General features: G+C 36.8%; 1 protein-coding gene across 1 annotated transcript; it reads right to left on the bottom strand.

The window, feature by feature from the left end:
- Nucleotides 1-6,133: 6,133 nt before the first annotated feature.
- LOC125232945 (androgen-dependent TFPI-regulating protein-like) lies at nucleotides 6,134-19,029 on the bottom strand. Its single transcript, XM_048138798.1, has 4 exons — nucleotides 18,710-19,029; nucleotides 15,767-15,907; nucleotides 7,807-8,027; nucleotides 6,134-7,298 (listed from the first exon to the last, which is right to left on the bottom strand). The coding sequence occupies exons 1-4, from the start codon at nucleotides 18,920-18,922 to the stop codon at nucleotides 7,004-7,006; spliced, it is 870 nt and encodes a 289-aa protein (XP_047994755.1). The 5' UTR covers nucleotides 18,923-19,029; the 3' UTR covers nucleotides 6,134-7,003.
- Nucleotides 19,030-19,735: the final 706 nt, after the last annotated feature.

Here is a 19,735-nt window from a genome sequence, read left to right as displayed (position 1 = left end):
ACCTCCTAGCCTAACAGCCGGAAGTAACTCCGCTTTTGAAAGAGAAGGTCCCATATATGAATTTTTGTAACTGTGATAAAGAACAACGGTAGGTAAGTATATGTAGTATGTATGTTAGTATAGACAATGCTACACCGGCACCAGCGAGTTCACCGTATCCAGAGCCATCAGTTCGCAAACGATAATAGACCATAATTTCCACAATAAGATGTTGGAGAACTAAAAATGTTTAATAACCTGATAACCTAGTCGGTGCCGTCGGTGGTAACTCCACTTTTAAAGTAGTTCCCACATGTAAATTCTAGTTAGTAATTATGCATTTAAATCGCGAAATACCAGTTTTTTTTAAATGCCGACTTATTTATAATATAGATTAAAACTGTCTATGTTGCAGTTAAATACAATGTCTCACTGCCAAACATTAGACTTGTTCTCCATGCATGACTCCCAATTTAGAGCCATTTTTTAGACCAGTATTCCTAATGAATTGGAGGAACATAAACAATCAAACCAGTTTACGGAATAAACAACCCGGTTGACAGTGGTTTATCTTACTTATAGCCATTCCAAACTACGTAAATGGTATTCAACTATGTTGCTCAGTTCGGCGCACGCAAACTAAATAAGTTTAAGTGGTGAGCTACTTCGTCTGAGTTTTGCACGCTAAATTGACAACATCGTCTCTTCTCTCCGGCAACTAAATTTAGATAATCGATGCTGTTTTAGATACTCGTGGGTACTCGAAACAAACTATTGTAGCTACAAATAATTAGGTACCCGTTCTGTATCTGTACGAAAATATACCACTAAACGTTATCTATCCTCGTAAGGCCCAATGTACATAGTGTTGCAATCTAATTTAAACCTTCCATGAACTGAATAAAGTATAATTTCCATTGTTACATTGATTATTGAAACAAACGAAAATCTTACCAATTTATTTATAGAATAAGGTTCAAATTCAAAATGGGAAAACTATAACTATGGTGGGCCTTACGAGCGATAATACAAATTTTTAATTCCCGTTCCATTTACCCCAATACTATGTCTTATGCTTATTAAAAGGAGTATTTGTCTATTAGTCCCGTATGAACTTTACACGCTTTACCTTTTATATCATGACGGCCCAAAATGAACAGTTGCCTTTAAACTAATTGACCTTAGTAGTAGAGATTGTCGAAACTAGCATCCTAACTGTTACGGTTATCAAATTATTAAAAAAATAAATTTAATTATGAACACGCGTGTGGCATCCTTACCACTACCACACCTCGGACACTGGCGATTAAATATATGAAAGAGGCGCGTTCCTAGCACACAGTCTAAGCTCGTGTAGGTGAACGCGTACTATGCTTGTATGAGTGACATATGACAGGTCGACTGTTCGCGTTTTTGACAGGCGGTAACTGTGAGGTAACCGAGAGGGGGTGGGCGGAACATTCAGCGGGGAGCCGGAGTGGCCATACTGTATGATAATACTCTTTATTATACTGTGCCAGTGACCTTGGGGGTAATTTTTGAATCTCGCATACGGGATTTGGTCGCTAAAATACCGGTTGAAACCGGTGACTTGCTTATTATTTTCAGTGACAATTTTCTGAATTCGAACGCGTGAAACTCAAAAATCGGCAAAGATTGAGGTCCTCTCACACTAATTCATTCATTTATTATGCATGGAAAGGATTTTTTTTAATTTAACGAAAAGCAATATACTAACTAGGCTGGTTCTTGACGATGAACCTAACTGCGTGTCGAATTTCACGTAAAACAAAAAAAAAACACGGAGTATTACGTTTAAATAAACTGATAAAAAAATAGTGTCACAAGAAAAAACTTACACAAGTAGACAGGAATAGAATGCCGGAGAAACATTAGAATCTAAAGTCGTTAAGGATTGTGACATGTGTCACGACGCTGCCGCGGAGCTTGCTACAGTCGCAGTAGATGCAAATAATACACTAATTATATCAGCTGCAAGCAAAACAATAAGTACGGGAGATTTATTTACTAGGGTACAGCGTGGCAAAACTTGATTGGGGGGCAGATGTAACTAGTCCATTTTTTCCATGTTTTACAATGTTTACATTATTAAATGGAGTGTATATGGTAGGCGTATTCAGTGGATATATGTAGAACTCAACACCATAGAGTAATAATGGAAAAAAATGGATTAGTTACAACTGCCTCCCAGTCGAGATTTGACCCGTTGTACCTTAGGTACTTTATATTTGCATGGCAATGAAAAACTTGTCAGTATTTTATATTGCGTTACATTGAACTACTCATATAATTTACTCTTCAGTTGCTAAAACTCCCAGGTTAAATAAATGAAAAAAAAAAATACTCTTCAGTCTAGTAATATGTACCGAACTCAATGTTCCTAACAAGATTTTATTGATACTGAATATTCTGAGACTTCTAACCAAAATAAAACAAACATTTATAGAACGTGCTAATACTAAGTAAACTCGACTAACGTGGTACACTTGTACACTATTGTAGAAGACATTCATTTTACATATCGGCACTACTTTTAAAAAAACTTGTATCTTCTTCTGTAAATGAAGAGAAAATGTATTAAGTATGTATGGAATGCATATATACTTACTACGTTTTGTCTTTGAGGAGCAGTGTGAGATACAAGATTTTTTAAAAGTAGTGACGATATAAATTACATTCCTACATAGATAACATTATTTTGTATATGTAAAAACACTTACATTAAACTACGAAGTATTAAGTAACCAGCGGCTGTGGAAATATAATCTCACTGAATATTCTGACACAGGGAAGTCTATCCGAAGCTGTATTAAATCAATAACGATCATGAGGCAAAAACATAAACTATAAAACCATAACCTTGATATTAATAAATATTTTTTACTTGTTATGTCCCTGATGCCTAAATATGCCTTCATTATTGCCATCAAGGTACTTATTTTCTGAATTGATCATTTGATTTAAGTCTTGTTCGTCGTTTGAAACAACTTTACAAACTGATATATATGCTAAGCCGATGAAGTTTTTCCGGTTATGCGTTTTGACACCCAGATGTTTTTAAAACTGGTTTGAAGATTTTATGTTATAATGTTAGTACAATTTAGTTTATTCCATAGGTACTATTTGGTTATGGCAGGATTGGGGACTCTTCATGTTTGGGTCGTTCTACTTTTTCATTACCACTTTTATTAGTTCTCATTTATTGCCCGAAAAAGTACCTAATTACCATCTAATTACTAAAATACCTAAATGAATGCGTTTAAAAATCTTATTTCCAATTTCACTTGGACAAAATACATAATATGAATTGGTTGACCCATAATTCACATAAGTAGGTAGGTAATAGTTATTTGTTATACAAGGGGCAAAGTTGTATTTTAACGCCGAGTGTGGAATTGAAAAACGAGAAAGTGAAAGGATTCTATAGTTGAACCACGAGCGAAGCGAGTGGTTCGAGAATAGAATCCTGAACTTGCGAGTTTTTTAACACACGAGAAGTAAAATACATTTGCACCCGAGTGTAACACAAAATTTTTCCCCTCACTATAGCGAGGAAACTACAACGCAAAAAAAGCGTTTATCACTGCTTCCAGTATTTCCACAGGTGGTAAATCATCTTTATTACTAGATTCACCTACTTTTATCAATTTTAACGCAGTTAATTTGGCTTTATTCAAGGTCAAATTACTTTACCCACTAGTGGATAAAATGCGTTTTTACCCGCTGGTATTAAAGGACAAATGTGTTTCCGAGCTAGTGAGGGGAAAATAATATTTACACATATATAAAGATGGGCAACGTAGTGGTTAGTGCCTTACTTTATAGTAGGCAGGTACCTGCCTAGTTATTTACATATTGAACAGTTACCACAACCAGGATGGAAAGCCATTTTTCGTCCCTATAGTAATAGTAAGTGACAATGTGATACCTTTTACTTGAAAACGTAACATGTGTACAACGGAACTATCACACGAGTATGTCGAGTATCATCTACTGTTACTGAGAACGCTGCAAGTTTCTTTTGGGCAAAGTTAGTCCAGTGCACAAAGGAGTCCTGCCACTAAAAGGTGCCACTTGAGAGACCTGGCGAGATGGGGCGAAGATTGAACACTTGATTGTGTACATTTTTTTTACAATTTTAAAGTCTGTCAAAAATAGATAAAGTTGTGCCCAGTTAAGGGCTAAGAAACCAACTAAATGTAGATGTCGGCGGCCGATCGTAAAATCCGCCAGATCACGAGATTCTTAGGCATATCATGAAACAGCGCCAAATCATGAAATGCCTAAAAGTTGCCCAGGCATATCACGATGTGCCTGATAAACAACACGGCAGATCGATTAAAGCAACGCATTCGTCGATACTCCTAGCCTAGCTCTATATCGGGCACTTCGTAGAATAGTTTCTTTCTTGGCCATATTGGTGGTGCTGCGTATGCAGCGTAGCGTATGCGATGGCGCGGATGGCGGCCGTGTTTGTTCATTGAGTGAAACATGTCGGCGCCACAACAAAATGATTTTAGTACCTAAAATAGTGTGGTTATTCAAAATAGAAGTGCAAAAGAAGCTTTTTTCTACTCGTCGACTTTAATCTGTCAATTAAGACACCACAGACTAAACTATAAATGCTGACTTTTCAGTGTTGGCTATAATATCTCATTACAGACGTTCACTTTAGTTAAATGAGATGGTTTTATTCAATAACTAGCTTTTGCTCGCGGCTTCGCGCGCGTTAAATCCAAAATATTCGGCATGCTCCATACAAAATTCCACCCCCCCATTTTAGGGAAGTGAGGTAGCCTACGTCACTCTCCGTCCCTTTAACTATCTCCACTTAAAAAATCACCTCAATCCGTCGCTCTGTTTTGTCGTAAAAGACGCACAAATAAACAGACACACACACTTTCTCATTCCATTAGTATGGATTTAATAAGTATCACGATAGTTTTAACAAAATTATTGAAAAGGTTAATTTAATATTTGTTCCAATTAGGTAACAATACAAACTAGTTTCATTTCATTTGTAAAGACAAAGTATTTAATTAAAATATATTGTACTTATTATGGTTTTTTGCATTTTTTTACTTCAATTTTGGAACCCTACTTAAGTATTGAACGATATGGCGGCGGAGTGTGTAATGATTGGTATAACTTTTTTTGGTATAGTAACATTTGATATAACAACATTTGGTATATATTTAAAGGATATAATCACTCATTTGACATAATTAACATTTGGTATAACCACAAAATATCTACTTTTATTTTGTATAATCATTATTTCGTATAACACTTATTTATAATAACCGTTATATGGTATAACTATCTATTGATATACGACTAGTATCATATAACTATCAAACAGTAAAAAACATTTCATGAATTAATTTTGTTCTTTTTTGAAGGGATCACAGTTCTAACTTAACCTAACTTACTTTTCTGATAGCAGTACATATGTTTAAGGGTCACAGTTCTAATCTAACCTAACCTATTTTTCTGGTGCATGATGGATCTAATTTATTGTATAATTTGTTTTTATCTTAACTGTGCTTTAGACAGAATTTGTGTTATACAATTTATTTATTATCGGAAATAAGCATTATACTCAATGTATGTTATAATAAATGTTATTCGAAAAAAATATCATTATATTAAATAAGAATTATACAATTTGTTAGTATATTATTTGTTGTTATATGATTCAATAATTATATCAAATGATCGTTATAATGACTAAAAATATATAAAAAAAAGTTATATCGATCGATACGCACCCATGGCGGCGTAACATGATATGCCTTGGAATCACGTGATCTACCTAAATGCCACTGGCGGGTTTTACTTAGTGGTGATGATATCCTGTTATCCCGCATAGGGCTCTCAGAAGGGATTTCCATTTTTCGCGGTCCAGCGCGGCCTCTTCCAACTGCACCCAGCCGAGGCCATAGTATTCCTATTTTAGAAGATAGCATTTAGCAAGCAACCTATCTTGATGTGATGTTGTCTGTGCACGATGCATTTGTTACCCGGACTCCGCCTTTGTAAATAGAACGAGACATTAACTAAGTAGAGATAACGAGACCTGCTGGGGACTTGATTATTTAGAGCAATTCCAACAGTAGATAAACAAGATCTGTGCTCTGATAAGATTATTTTATTTCAAATCTTGACATTTTTCATTCCATCTATTTAATATGACTTGCGAAGAGAAGAATCTGGTACTAATTACCAATACCTTCTCGTAGAACATTTTATCAGAAAATAATATAACTCTGAAATATAAGATAGTTTTGAATTATTAGTTATCTGTTTTAAAAAATATGGTAAGTACAAATTTGTTGTTTAACCGCACGTGCCAATATTGATACCCGAGCAAATGAAAGATTGAACCATGAGCGTAGCGAGTGTTTCAAAAAGTGGAATATTAAGCGATGCGAGGGTACCAAGGCCCGAAGGTTAAACAAACTTTGCCACCGAGTGAAACACAATTTTTTTCACCACACCAACAGGAACAAAATATTGACTAATAAACATCAAACTAAATCAACTCCATCAATTTATTCAATATTTATGATTCAAATCATCATTTACTTACGTAAATTTTACCAGCCTGATTAAGACGTCAAATTAAAATTTGTACTTTGCACTCTTGTGGGTAAAATGCAATTTTGCTATCTGTTTTCGAATAGCAAAGAGAGCCTTTACTAGTTGGTGTGGTGAAAAATATATTAAGCACATGTATACATAATTGCAACATTTTTCGTACACGATATACGAGTAAAATAGTCAAAGCATAATACGATATAATTACAAATAAATATTATAATGTACTTACAACTTATGCTTGTTAATAAAGTAATAAACTTATTGTAACAATTACTCATAACTTATTTTAACAATGACCTACAGTAAATTTGCAATCCAAAAATATGAGCATAAGAGTGTCATACTTACAATTACAATACAACAATACCTCAATGGTTACTACTAGCTAGATTTTAATTTATTATTTAAGTTGCCTAGTTTTTCTAATTTGGCTTCCACTTTTACCTTCACTTAACATTACTTCCATTTTATTTCTAGCGTCATTTAACAATTGGCGTCCCGGAAATCTTAGTAAAGATATCAAAGCATGAGTTTGCGTTCTTCGACCCCATACTAAGTCGAGTATCAGCCACTGTACAGTGAAGTAGAAGAAGTGTTCGACGCTCACGAATATTACTAACGGGATAAAATTGTATCCACTGAACAGCCTCAGCAGTGGGTAAATGTGCTCGTTGTTTATTATACTGCGCCCGCACCTGGGAATATAATATAATAAAATTTAAAATTAATTTGTCCGTCCAGCGTTGCACCCACGCGGTACATGATTAATGTTCATTATAACCAAACACTTATCTGCTCAAAAACATTATCATTTTAGTAATAAAGACGCATATTATGCGCAATGTTTTTTGATTACTCTTGGATATGAATTTAAATGACTTTGAATCTATATGCATGTTGAAAAAGTTAAAAAGGATGCGTTTTAGGAGGTCGAAGGAACTTAATGGCCGATTGGAACATGCACTTACATGAAACCAAGGAAACGTACCATGCAGTTGGCTGTCAATACCATTTGGCTTCAATATTTTAATACATACTTAGTCCACACAGTATTAATGCGAGCAAAATGCCCGCTGACATCTAGCCGATATGATTAATATTTGATCATATAAATATTATTGTAATATCGGTTGATGTCTGTGCACGTTTGATTTTCTTTTAATTATCCATCTCCGCCAGAGCACCTAACAGAAATTAACTTACGTGACAGCGTAGGCAGCCAGGAACGTTGTCAAGACATAGACACCAAACGTCAAATTTTTGGGTCTTCTTTTCGGAACCAGGAGGAGGTCTATAAAGATGACGAGCAGCGTGATGGTGTGGAGACAGTGCTGCAGCCATAGCGGCACGAAGACGTCCACTGCCGGTGGCGCCACCAGCTCGCGGTTTTTTGTCCACAGCCTCCAAAACAGGATATCTGAGAACTGAGAAACGGTTCGCTATCAGAAAAAACTTTTTGAGACAGAGAGCTGAATGAATTGTATTGTAAACTTTCCTGCTCCTTGATGTTTAAAGTACTTTATTGTAAACATCTCTTTTGTAGGTAAAGTAGGTACTGTAGGTAGGTTTCTATTTAGGTCTATTGGCTAACAAATTCACTCCTAAAACCTGTAGAACTGTGTTTTCATTCAATATTTTGTACGAGTATAGGGTAGAGACGACTTTGTTTCGGATAGTAAATCTACTTACTGCTCGTAAACTTTGCACTTAATTATTAATCAGATATTAAATACGATACTGATATACTATGTTGTACGGCACTGATAATATAAGTATAACCTTCTTACCTTCTTTGGTTAAATAAGATTCGTAGCCATAAAATATTTCGAAATAAAACATTTAGACATTTATAGAATACCTTCACTCTACTACATTAAGCTCGCTAGGCGATATAAATAGAATCGTCTAGACAAGAAAACAAACATGGCAATTTTTAGGGTTCCGTAGTCAACTAGGAACCCTTATAGTTTCGCCATGTCTGTTTGTCTGTCCGTCCGTCCGTCCGTCCGTCCGTCCGTCCGTCCGTCCGTCCGTCCGTCCGTCCGTCCGCGGATAATCTCAGTAACCGTTAGCACTAGAAAGCTGAAATTTGGTACCAATATGTATATCAATCACGCCAACAAAGTGCAAAAATAAAAAATGGAAAAAAATGTTTTATTAGGGTACCCCCCCTACATGTACAGTGGGGGCTGATATTTTTTTTCATTCCAACCCTAACGTGTGATATATTGTTGGATAGGTATTTAAAAATGAATAAGGGTTTACTAAGATCGTTTTTTGATAATATTAATATTTTCGGAAATAATCGCTCCTAAAGGAAAAAAAAGTGCGTCCCCCCCTCTAACTTTTGAACCATATGCTTAAAAAATATGAAAAAAATCACAAAAGTAGAACTTTATAAAGACTTTCTAGGAAAATTGTTTTGAACTTGATAGGTTCAGTAGTTTTTGAGAAAAATGCGGAAAACTACGGAACCCTACACTGAGCGTGGCCCGACACGCTCTTGGCCGGTTTTTTCTGTGACATAAAAATCTGATATTCCTGATTTCAAATTGATCTAGCGTTACGTAATCCTAAAAGCGTCAAAAGTTATTTTTCAAACTAACAGACTGTTTTATTTTTCGAGTTGTCTCTAAAAAAAATCATTTAACATTCAAATTATTGTAATAAACTCTTTTATAATAACTTGACTACCTAATGTATATGCAGTAATTGAAGACTTTGTGAAGAGAAATTCAAGAATCCAGATAAAAAAAAACGGGATTTTATCTTACTATGAACTCAATTTTACCTACCTAGCTATTTTTTAAATATCAAACTTATTTATATTTATTTATTTATATTTATATTATTTGATACACTAGCAGCTGATAGCTGATGCGTGTATATCACTGCACTTGTGTTTTAGAGGTAGTTCCTGTTTATATTTTAGTTTTAAATGTTTATCAAGCCTGTTTTTGTAACTGTTCACTGAAGGAGCACTTATCACTTACTTGACTGGACTTAATACATACTTGTTGTTGTTTAACGACCGGTCTGGCTCAGTCGGTAGTGACCCTGCCTGCTAAGCCGCGGTCCTGGGTTCGAATCGCGGTAAGGGCATTTATTTGTGTGATGAGCACAGATATTTGTTCCTGAGTCATGGATGTTTTCTATGTATATAAGTACGTATTTATCTATTTAAGTATGTATATTGTCGCTTAGCACCCATAGTACAAGCTTTGCTTAGTTTGGGGCTAAGTTGATCTGTGTAAGGTGTCCCCAATATTTATATTTATTTATTTTATATTTAATGCTATTAGTTAATTTATAAATCCTAATCACGGTTCTGATGCCCATTGTTCACACAACATATCATAATAGAAGTGCTGCTTGGTAGATATGGGATTCTCAACCTACAAGCTAAACAAGTTCAGTTTCATTATGCAAATGACATAAAATGTGATTAGGTATATTAAATGCGTAGTTGTTTTGGTAAAACATATTTATGGCCTTATGGCCGGTTCTAACCATTTTTTAACAACACACTGTGACTCCGACTTCGATTTCAAATATTTCGTTGGAATATTTAATGTTAAAGATTATATTCGTTTTTGCTGTTGAATATCACTAAGATATATTTAGAGTTAAACAAAACGGGAACAAATTCACGAACGTATTTTATATATTGAAGAAAAGTCAAGAAGTGACGTGACAACACATGTCAGTAATACAGAAAAATAAAACCTATCAATCGAGGTTGCGTTCTTCTAGTTTATACTCCAACACTCCCTTCAGAACGCAAACCCATTTTACCAGCACAATAAACATGTTTTTCAAAAGTAGTCCCTTTTGTTAAATTATCGGCCACCATATTACAACTGTTCACAAACAAGAACTTCACTTTAGCCTTCACAACGTTTTCTCTCAGAAAGTGCAAGCGAATGTCGATATGCTTAGTCTTCGGCTTGTAACAGTCTGTAGTAGCCAACTTTGCACTTTGGTTGTCACAATGGATAGGAAGTGCACCATCTTTAGCTTGGCCTAGTTCAGCCTGCAATTGCTGTAGCCACAGAGCTTCCTGGGTAGCTGCAGACGTCGCCATGTATTCGGACTCCGCCGTTGAGAGTGCCACGGTCTGTTGCTTACACGAATTCCACGATATACAACCGCTCTGGAACAGAAATACATAGCCCGTGCACGACCTTCTATCCAGTGGGTCACTAGCCCAGTCGGCATCACAATATCCGATTATTCCCTTTGAGTCATCTTTGACATAACACAGATTTAAGTTTTTCGTTCCTTGAAGGTATCTCATAATCCTTTTAACTCCAAGCCAGTGTTGATATCCCGGACTATTACAGTATTGACTCAACTTATTCACCGCGTGAGTAATGTCAGGTCGTGTGACATGTGCCAAGTAAAGCAGACATCCCACCGCTTCTCTGTATGGAAAGGCATCCTTACTGTTTTCAGGTATGTTTTCAAATTTAGCATTCACTTCTATCGGAGTGCGCACCGGTTTGCAATCGGACATCCCGAAACGTTCCAACATAAGCTTGATGTATTTTTCTTGGTCCAGCATGATCACACCTGTCTCACGATTCCTGGTTATATTTATGCCAATGCATTGCCGAACTTCACCAAGGTCTTTCATATTGAGCTCCTTGTTCAATTGAGCTTATCATTAGTGAAGATCAAGAAATCATCTACCCACACTGCCATAAATATCATTGTTCTTCCGTTTACTAAATAATAAACGCACGGATCTATCTTCGATCTCGTCAGTCCAATTTTCAGTAAGGCATCGTTCAGTTTTAGATTCCATTGCCGGCTAGCCTGCTTGAGTCCATATATCGATTTATGTAAACGACACACTTTACCGGTATCTTTGAAGTGGTCTGGCTGTGACATATAAATCTCAGTATCGATATCACCCTGAAGAAATGCACTAATAGCATCCATTTGTGAAATCTCTAAGTCATACTTTGCAGCTAGTGCAATCAAGTAACGGACTGATGTGTACCTTACTACTGGAGCATATACTTCGTCATAATCAGTGCCCTTTTTCTGGGCATATCCCTTGATAACCAATCTCGCTTTATATCGAGTCACCTCTCCTCTCTCATTGGTTTTTGTTTTAAATACCCACTTACAGGGCAGAACCTTTTTACCCGGAGGCAAATCCACCAGAGACCATGTTTGATTCTTAATCAGAGAATCGTATTCTTCCTGCATGGCCTTCTTCCATTGCTCTGATTGAGCAGATGAGAGAGCTTGGTCAACAGTCAGAGGGTCATTCAGATCAGGTATCGGACAAAATAAACCTGTTTCAACTTCATCCTTCTCTGCATACTGGACTGCTTTTCGCGGACGCAAGTCATAACTACGCGTTATTGTTTCAATATCTATTGGGTCCTCTGGTATGTAGGATGAGTCATCATTGTCGTTTTCACCAGAAAAATAGTCGTCACCTGAAGACGGATCCACGTTGCTTTCTGCTTCGTCTTTGCAGGGTTGTTCAGGTGGCTGTTCTACTGCCGGGCTGCTGTCAGATGAACAAGGCATATAAATGTTGTTATCACATTTTCTGACATTTTCTAAAAATACTACATCCCTACTTTTCGTGATCTGATTCGTTTCAGGATCGAGTATTCGATATGCCGTGCTAGACTCACAGTAGCCGACAAATATCTGTTTTCTGGACTTTGAATCCCATTTTTGGCGTTTCTCTTTAGGTATCTGTACCATAACTTCGGAGCCAAAAATTTTCAAATTTGACAGATCAGGCTTCTTTCCGGACCACATCTCCATTGGTGTTTTGCCATCAATTGCCTTTGTTGGGGACCTGTTGATGACATAGGCCGCTGTGGCCAACGCTTCACCCCAGAAGGGTTTTGGCAGATCAGCATCAAATAACATGCACTTAGCTCGTTCCACCAGAGTCCTATTAATTCGCTCGGCCAGGCCATTAGACTGAGGAGAATACGGAGTGCTAGTCTGATGTTCAATGCCATGTTTGCGCAAGAAGCCTTCAAAGTCTTTGTTGCAGTACTCTTTACCGTTGTCTGAACGAATTGCTTTTATTTTCCTCTCAAGTTCATTCTCCACTCTGCTCTTATAATCTTTGAAAACTTCAAGCACATTCAACTTGTTTTTCAAGAGATAAACATGAACTTTTCTAGTAAAGTCGTCTACAAAGGTAATAAAGTATTTCATACCTCCAAGAGATTCTTGCTCCATCGGTCCACATAAGTCAGTGTGAATAAGCTGTAGTGCGTTTGTAGCTCTCGTGCCTACATGATTGAAGGGCAGTCGGGCCTGCTTTCCCGTGAGACAGGTAGTACAGGTGACAGGACTCTTACTTTTCTCCGGAAACGGGTCTACTCCCTCGGCGCACTCCGGCAGCTTGCTAACATCTGTAAAGTTCAGATGTCCCATGCGTCTGTGCCACAGGACAACATAATTTAAGTTAGCAGAACAAGTCAGGTTGGAGACAATTTCTCGGTGTATATTCAAAATGAACAAATTGTTTTCATGTGTTCCTGTACACAAAAGATTGTCATCGCTGTCGTAAATATAACAACCGTCATTAGTGAACTTAACGATGCAGCCATTTTTCACCATAGCACTGACAGATAAGAGGTTTGAGCCAATTCTAGGAATATACAGAACTTTTCTTACCTGAATTTTGCCATCTTCATTACCATTCAACAATAAATTTACCTTTCCCATACTTTCAACTGGAAGCGGTGTCTTACTGGCTTCTATCACGTTTGGTGTCGGGGGATTTCTGACGTCATACATCCAATCGAGTCTGTTGGTCATAATTATGCATCGAGGCACCGGAATCCACATACCAAAGATCGGGGAATTTGGTCTGAGAAGATGCTGAAAATGCTGCAAAAAAACTTTTATTATCTTCCGGTTTCTCGGACTGCTTCTTTTTCGGAGCACGACAATTTTTCGCGAAATGCCCGTGCTTGTTGCAGTTGAAACATCTGGGTCCATTATTAGCCTTTGCAGGACTAGCTTGACTTCCATGAACGGCCTTACTCCTCGTGAAGAACGCTGAGCTCTCTGGTCATTGAACTTCCTGCAGGAGTTTTGACTTGATGGAATCTGCGCTGATCTTGATACCCGAACTCTCCAATCCCATAATCATAGGCTTATAAGTTTCAGGCAAACCGGCCAACATCAGCGTTCCGAGCCATTCGTCATCAATACTGAATTTAATATTCCTCAACTTATGGGCGGTTGACATTATCTTGTTTACATAGTCATCGACGTTTCTGCACGCATCCAGCGTGGTAGTAATAAGGTCTCTCAACAAGGCTACTCTTCTGTATAACCCACTGTCATCAAATGCCTTCTCTAAATTCTCCCAGGCTCCCTTACATGTAGTGGCCTGCTGCACATGCACATAGTTGATCGGGTCTAACAGCAAGATAAGCTTCGACTTGGCCTTTATCTCCTTTTTACTATCGGTATTGGTACCAGTAACACATTCCCACAATTCTTCAAGCTCGAAGTAAGCTTGTACGGCAAATTTCCAACTTGCGTAATTTTCTCTTCCGACAAGTTTGTCAATATGAATATTATTGCTAGAATTCGTCATATTTACGTGGTACCAATAATTCGATGAACATCTGACAGAACAAAATAATTCGCAGTTCAAACTCGCCCGTCGGCGTTCGAAAAAATTTAAATGTTCACTACGGCGTTTTATTCACTGACTCTCACGGAATAAATAACCACGATCTCTACCATGTTGAATATCACTAAGATATATTTAGAGTTAAACAAAACGGGAACAAATTCACGAACGTATTTTATATATTGATTGATTTTTTTGACGACCGGTCTGGCGCAGTCGGTAGTGACCCTGCCTGCTACGCCGCGGTCCCGGGTTCGAATCCCGGTAAGGGCAGTTATTTGTGTGATGAGCACAGATATTTGTTCCTGAGTCATGGATGTTTTCTATGTATATAAGTATTTATATATTATATATATCGTTGTATGAGTACCCACAACACAAGCCTTCTTGAGGTTACCGTGGGCCTCAGTCAATCTGTGTATGTCCTATAATATATTTATATATTTATTTATTTTATTTATATTGAAGAAAAGTCAAGAAGTGACGTGACAACACATGTCAGTAATACAGAAAAATAAAACCTATTATTAAATTAAAACGGGACTTAATCGCGTAAAACTTACGTTTTATATTTAACCCGACGTCCCGTCCCGTCCCGTTTTAATTTAATTATATGAGTGAAGATCGTGTTAGTTTAAATCAATATAAAATAAAACCTATCAATCGAGGTTGCGTTCTTCTAGTTTATACTCCAACATTTGCTACTTAAAAAATAAAACAGGAAAATGAATATAAAATAATATCAACGATGCCGAAAACTAAAGTATTTTTAGATCCGGGCTAAGAACCTGACTCTCAAAGGTTTTAATATTATATTTTTGATGGGTTCGTTGTGCTCAAAACCACGGACACAGATTTAGGTGTTCCTTAATGATGAAAAAAAAGTATCCCAAATTTTCAATTAAAATAATTTATGTTAATCCCTTTTCAAATCAAAACGGGTTGATGAAAAATATTTAAAAGAACAGTTGTTAGCATTTTTTATTCCATTTTGATTTTAACTATCTATACACCGTGTATGTAACTGCAAGTGTTGTGACTGACTGATTGACTACATATTAACGGAGATAGATTTATGCGAACGAAGTCGTGGGCAACACCTATTACATAAGTATATATTATGAAAAAAAAAATACGAATGCATAAAATATAAATATCCTAAAATAGTGACTTTTATCAGGTGCGGACTAATATTAGTTTTGTAAACATTTTCTTAAAACTTTATAGGATACTAGCTTTTGCCCGCGGCTTCGGTCGCGTTAGAAAGAGACAAAAAGTAGCCTATGTCACTCTCCATCCCTTCAACTATCTCCACTTAAAAAGTCACGTCAATTCGTCGCTCCGATTTGCCATGAAAGACGGACAAACAAACAGACACACACATTTTCCCATTTATAATATTAGTATTAAGTATTATAGGATATGTTATGACTTAAAACTTTATAGTAAACGATAGAGCATTCCGTAATACCACATGGTATAACTTAAACAAGTCGATTTTTACCTCGTAAAACTATGAACACTTACACAAGTAGCCGGGAACAGGATGCTGGAGAAACAGGCGAATCTGAATTTGTTGAGGACCGTGACGTGTTTCAGGCCGCTGGTGCCGCGGAGCTCTCGCCAGTCGCAGTAGATGCAGATTGGCGTGTACACTAGCGATATTAACTGCAATCAATTTAAAAAAAAATGAACAACTTAAACTTTTAAGTAACTAATAAAATATCCAAGAATGTGCTCATCCTTAGTAAGGTAGTTATTAGTCTGTTCGGAAAGAGAAGAGTCGTGAAATGTATGGGGTCCAATACTTTCCACGACTCTCCTATTTCCGAACAGACTCTATATAAATATAGCTATTAGAGACTTTTTAGATTGAGCAGAAATATGTGAATGTCGTATAGCCACGTGGTATTCTAAATAACACCAAAAATTTATTGGGTTGGCACAAAAATAATGAGACACTTGGTTTACGTTTTATATTTTTTATTATTATTACAATACAAAAAGCTTAGTCGATGATGTAATCACCATTAGCATCTATGACTTCTTGCCAACGATCCGGCAAAGTTTGGATGCCTTTCGCCCAGAACTCTGATGGCTGTGCCTCGAAAAAGTTGTTCAACTCCACCTGTACATCATGGAAATCATTGAATTGTTTACCCCGCAAATGTCGTTTCAGGGCTCTAAACAAATGAAAGTCTGATGGTGCGAGGTCTGGAGAATAAGGTGGGTGGGGTATCGTCTCCCAGCCCAAGTTCTGCAGCTTTTTTTTTTTTATGGGATAGGAGGCAAACGAGCAGACAGGTCGCCTGATGGTAAGCGATCACCGCCGCCCATGGACACCCGAAACACCAGAGGTGTTGGAGGTGCGTTGCCGGCCTTTAAGATGGGTGGATGGGTGTTGCCTGTTGGCGAACGGTAGATGCGACATGAGGTCGAGCGTTATCATGTAGTAAAATTACAGTGGCTCGTCTTCGTCGTTTTTTCTTGATAGCAGAAGATAGTTCGGTGAGCTGTGTTGAATATTTGTTAGCGTTTACAGTTTCATTGTGTAATAGTTCATGAAACAGCATGCCTTGCGAGTCCCAGAAACAACAAAGCAAAACTTTTAAGCGGTTCTTTTGACTCAGCTTCGGTTGAGTTGGTGGCGTTTCTTCTCGAGGCAGCCAAAAAGCACGACGTGTATCGTTCTCATAATAAATCCATGATTCATCTCCCGTAACCAGATCAGTCAAAAACTCTTTACGTCGGGGTCGCAGCAAAAGTGATTGACAGATGGCGACACGGACTGCACGACTGGCGTCAGTAAGGATGTGCGGTACCCATCGAGCCAAAACTTTTCGATACCCAAGCTCATGCAGATGGTATTACACAGGCGTGGTGACTGTAGTTAAGTGCTTCCGCTAATTCACGAGTAGTAGCATCAGGATTCGACTGTAGTTCGCGGCGTAAATCGTCATCATTGAATGCAGGTGGTCGCCCTGAGCGTGACTGACTTTCAAGGCTCCTGTCTCCTGATTTAAAACGGTCAAACCATCTGGACACCGTGGCATGGCTTGTACTTCCAGCGCCCAAAGCATTGTTGATATTGTCAGTCGCATCAGCCCGCGCACTGTGGCCTAACAAGTACTCGTATAAGTAAAGTGTTCGAACTTGTCGCTCGTCCATTTTATTTCAATCTAACTAAACCAATCACGAGGGCGGCTTTATATACCCTCACATTAGAAGTACCTAGAATGTTCTACAACATACTAGAATATTATCGAAAACAATTAACTTAAGAAAGGAAATGTATAGAGTTTTGTAGAGTGTGTCATTACTTTTGTGCCAACCCAATATTAAACATCAGAATTAATAATAAGTGTAGGTATTTTTTAGGCTATTTGTGTCGTTTATTAAAATAAAATTATTCTCTACTTAGCGCCCACCACCCTAAAACTTAGCAGACAAAGGTAATTTTTAGGACTGTCGAAACTTTTGATATTCGTATTACCAATGTCAATGTCCTTCTTACATGGTTATACCTACATATAACATAGGTTTAAAACATAATCATTCAAACGTGGTAGTATTTAGTAAGGGCACCAATATGAATTAGTACGAGACTGACCGCCTTGTATGGTGCCTTTTATCCGAGTTAAATGCTTTTTATTTCCAATACATATAAAGTTGATATGATGAAAGCTTATTTATAAAAAAAAAATATGGATAATAAGTAACAATTACGTCAAAAACGATAAAATGGGCAACACCTATTACTTAAGTATATATTATGAAAAAAAAAATACGAATGCATAAAATATAACATACATACATATAATCACGCCTGTATCCCATAAAGGGGTAGGCAGAGCACATGAACTACTAAGTTTCAGTGCCACTCTTGGCAAAAAGGGGTTGAAAGAAATCCAAATTGTGACATTGCAGTCACAGGTTGCCAGCCTCTCGCCCACGCCACAATTTAACCCATATCCCACAGTCGACTTACACAGTACTTGGAAATAAAAAAGAACAAATACGTTTAATTCCACTTTTCATAAGGTACCTACTGGCCCCTTCGACGGCCCAACCCATCGTATTTTTTAATTTTATGCTTTTCTTTTTTAATATATTTTTTTAATTTATAGTATAAAGAAACAGAGACACATAATTTCAAGCTTGTTCACATTTACAAAGGTATGAAATTTTAAAAGTGGTTAAGCTTAAGTGCGTTTTCACATTATCCGATCCGATATCGGGTGTCGGAAGGATTTCAAAGGCAACAATAAAATATGGCGGCTTAAATGTATGTGATATCGGTCCTACATCCGATATCGGATCGGATAATGTGAAAACGTACTAAGACAGGACCATATTAGGCGCCAATGCTTTAATTAGGCTTATTATTATGATTAAGCGCGTGAGAAATAAGATCATTTTTCATCATCAAATGAGATCATCAAAGTCATTATATACTCAAAAAAGGCTTACGTTAAACCATGAAGTAATCAGCAGCCAACGGTTGTGATGATACAGTCTCACCAAAGGATCCTCGGCCACAGTAAAGTCAATTCGTAGTAGTATGGATCCAATAACAACCATGAGACAATACGTTAAACTGTAAAACCATAATCTAATTTTCAGTAACCGTTTTTCACTCTTCCGATGACTGTTACTTAAATATTCATTTAATATTTTTGACATTGTTATCACTGTATAATTATTATAGTATTAATGCTTTTGATGTTTTTTTTAAATGTAATTATAATTATTTTTTGTACGAATATTTTTATTTGAAAACCATAACTTGTTCACAATTCAAATCAGCCGCAAAGACTGCGAAATTTGTGCCATATAGCACGTATTTATGGTGAAACGATAAACTGGTTTGATGTTTTTTCCTGGTTGATACAGTTAACAAAACCTGTGCCCCGCCCCTACTACTTCGTATAGTATCTAAGTATATGTACATATAAACAAAAATTCGTTTCGTTTTCTAAATCTGGAAGGATTGTCTTCGTCATTAGGTACAAATACGTAATTACTAGGCATCTGATGCCTAATATTTACATATACATTTAATAAAAACCCTAAAAAGGGCAAGTAAAGGAGCAGTGAAGCGACCGGTCTCTAAGCCCGAGGCTGTGGTTGAAACCCCGGCTTGCCCCGATAAATTATGACAAATTAAAATTATGATATTTTAGGAAAATGGGTAAGGTATTTAAACATCTGTGTATTAAATGAATGGTGCATAGTAAAATAATTAACATATTAAATAAAAGTTGAAATTAAAATAACAGTAAATCAAGTCAGATGAATAGTAACTAATATACACCGTGGGCCGCTAAAACCCGACCGATTTCAACCACATATTCTTAACTTAATTACAAGTAAATAATGTTATATGAACATAGGTCCAATTACGCATTATTTATTTTTTAACTTTTCGAACAAATTAAATCAATTAAGCTTTGCACTTCATTAGGAACAAATCTTTATTTGAGAGTGTGAATAAGA

The sequence above is a fragment of the Leguminivora glycinivorella genome, chromosome 1 (assembly GCF_023078275.1).
Source record: "Leguminivora glycinivorella isolate SPB_JAAS2020 chromosome 1, LegGlyc_1.1, whole genome shotgun sequence".
Classification (NCBI taxonomy): Eukaryota; Metazoa; Arthropoda; class Insecta; order Lepidoptera; family Tortricidae; genus Leguminivora; species Leguminivora glycinivorella.
The sequence above is the reverse complement of the archived record's forward strand: the minus strand, read 5'-3'. Positions and strand labels throughout refer to the sequence as shown.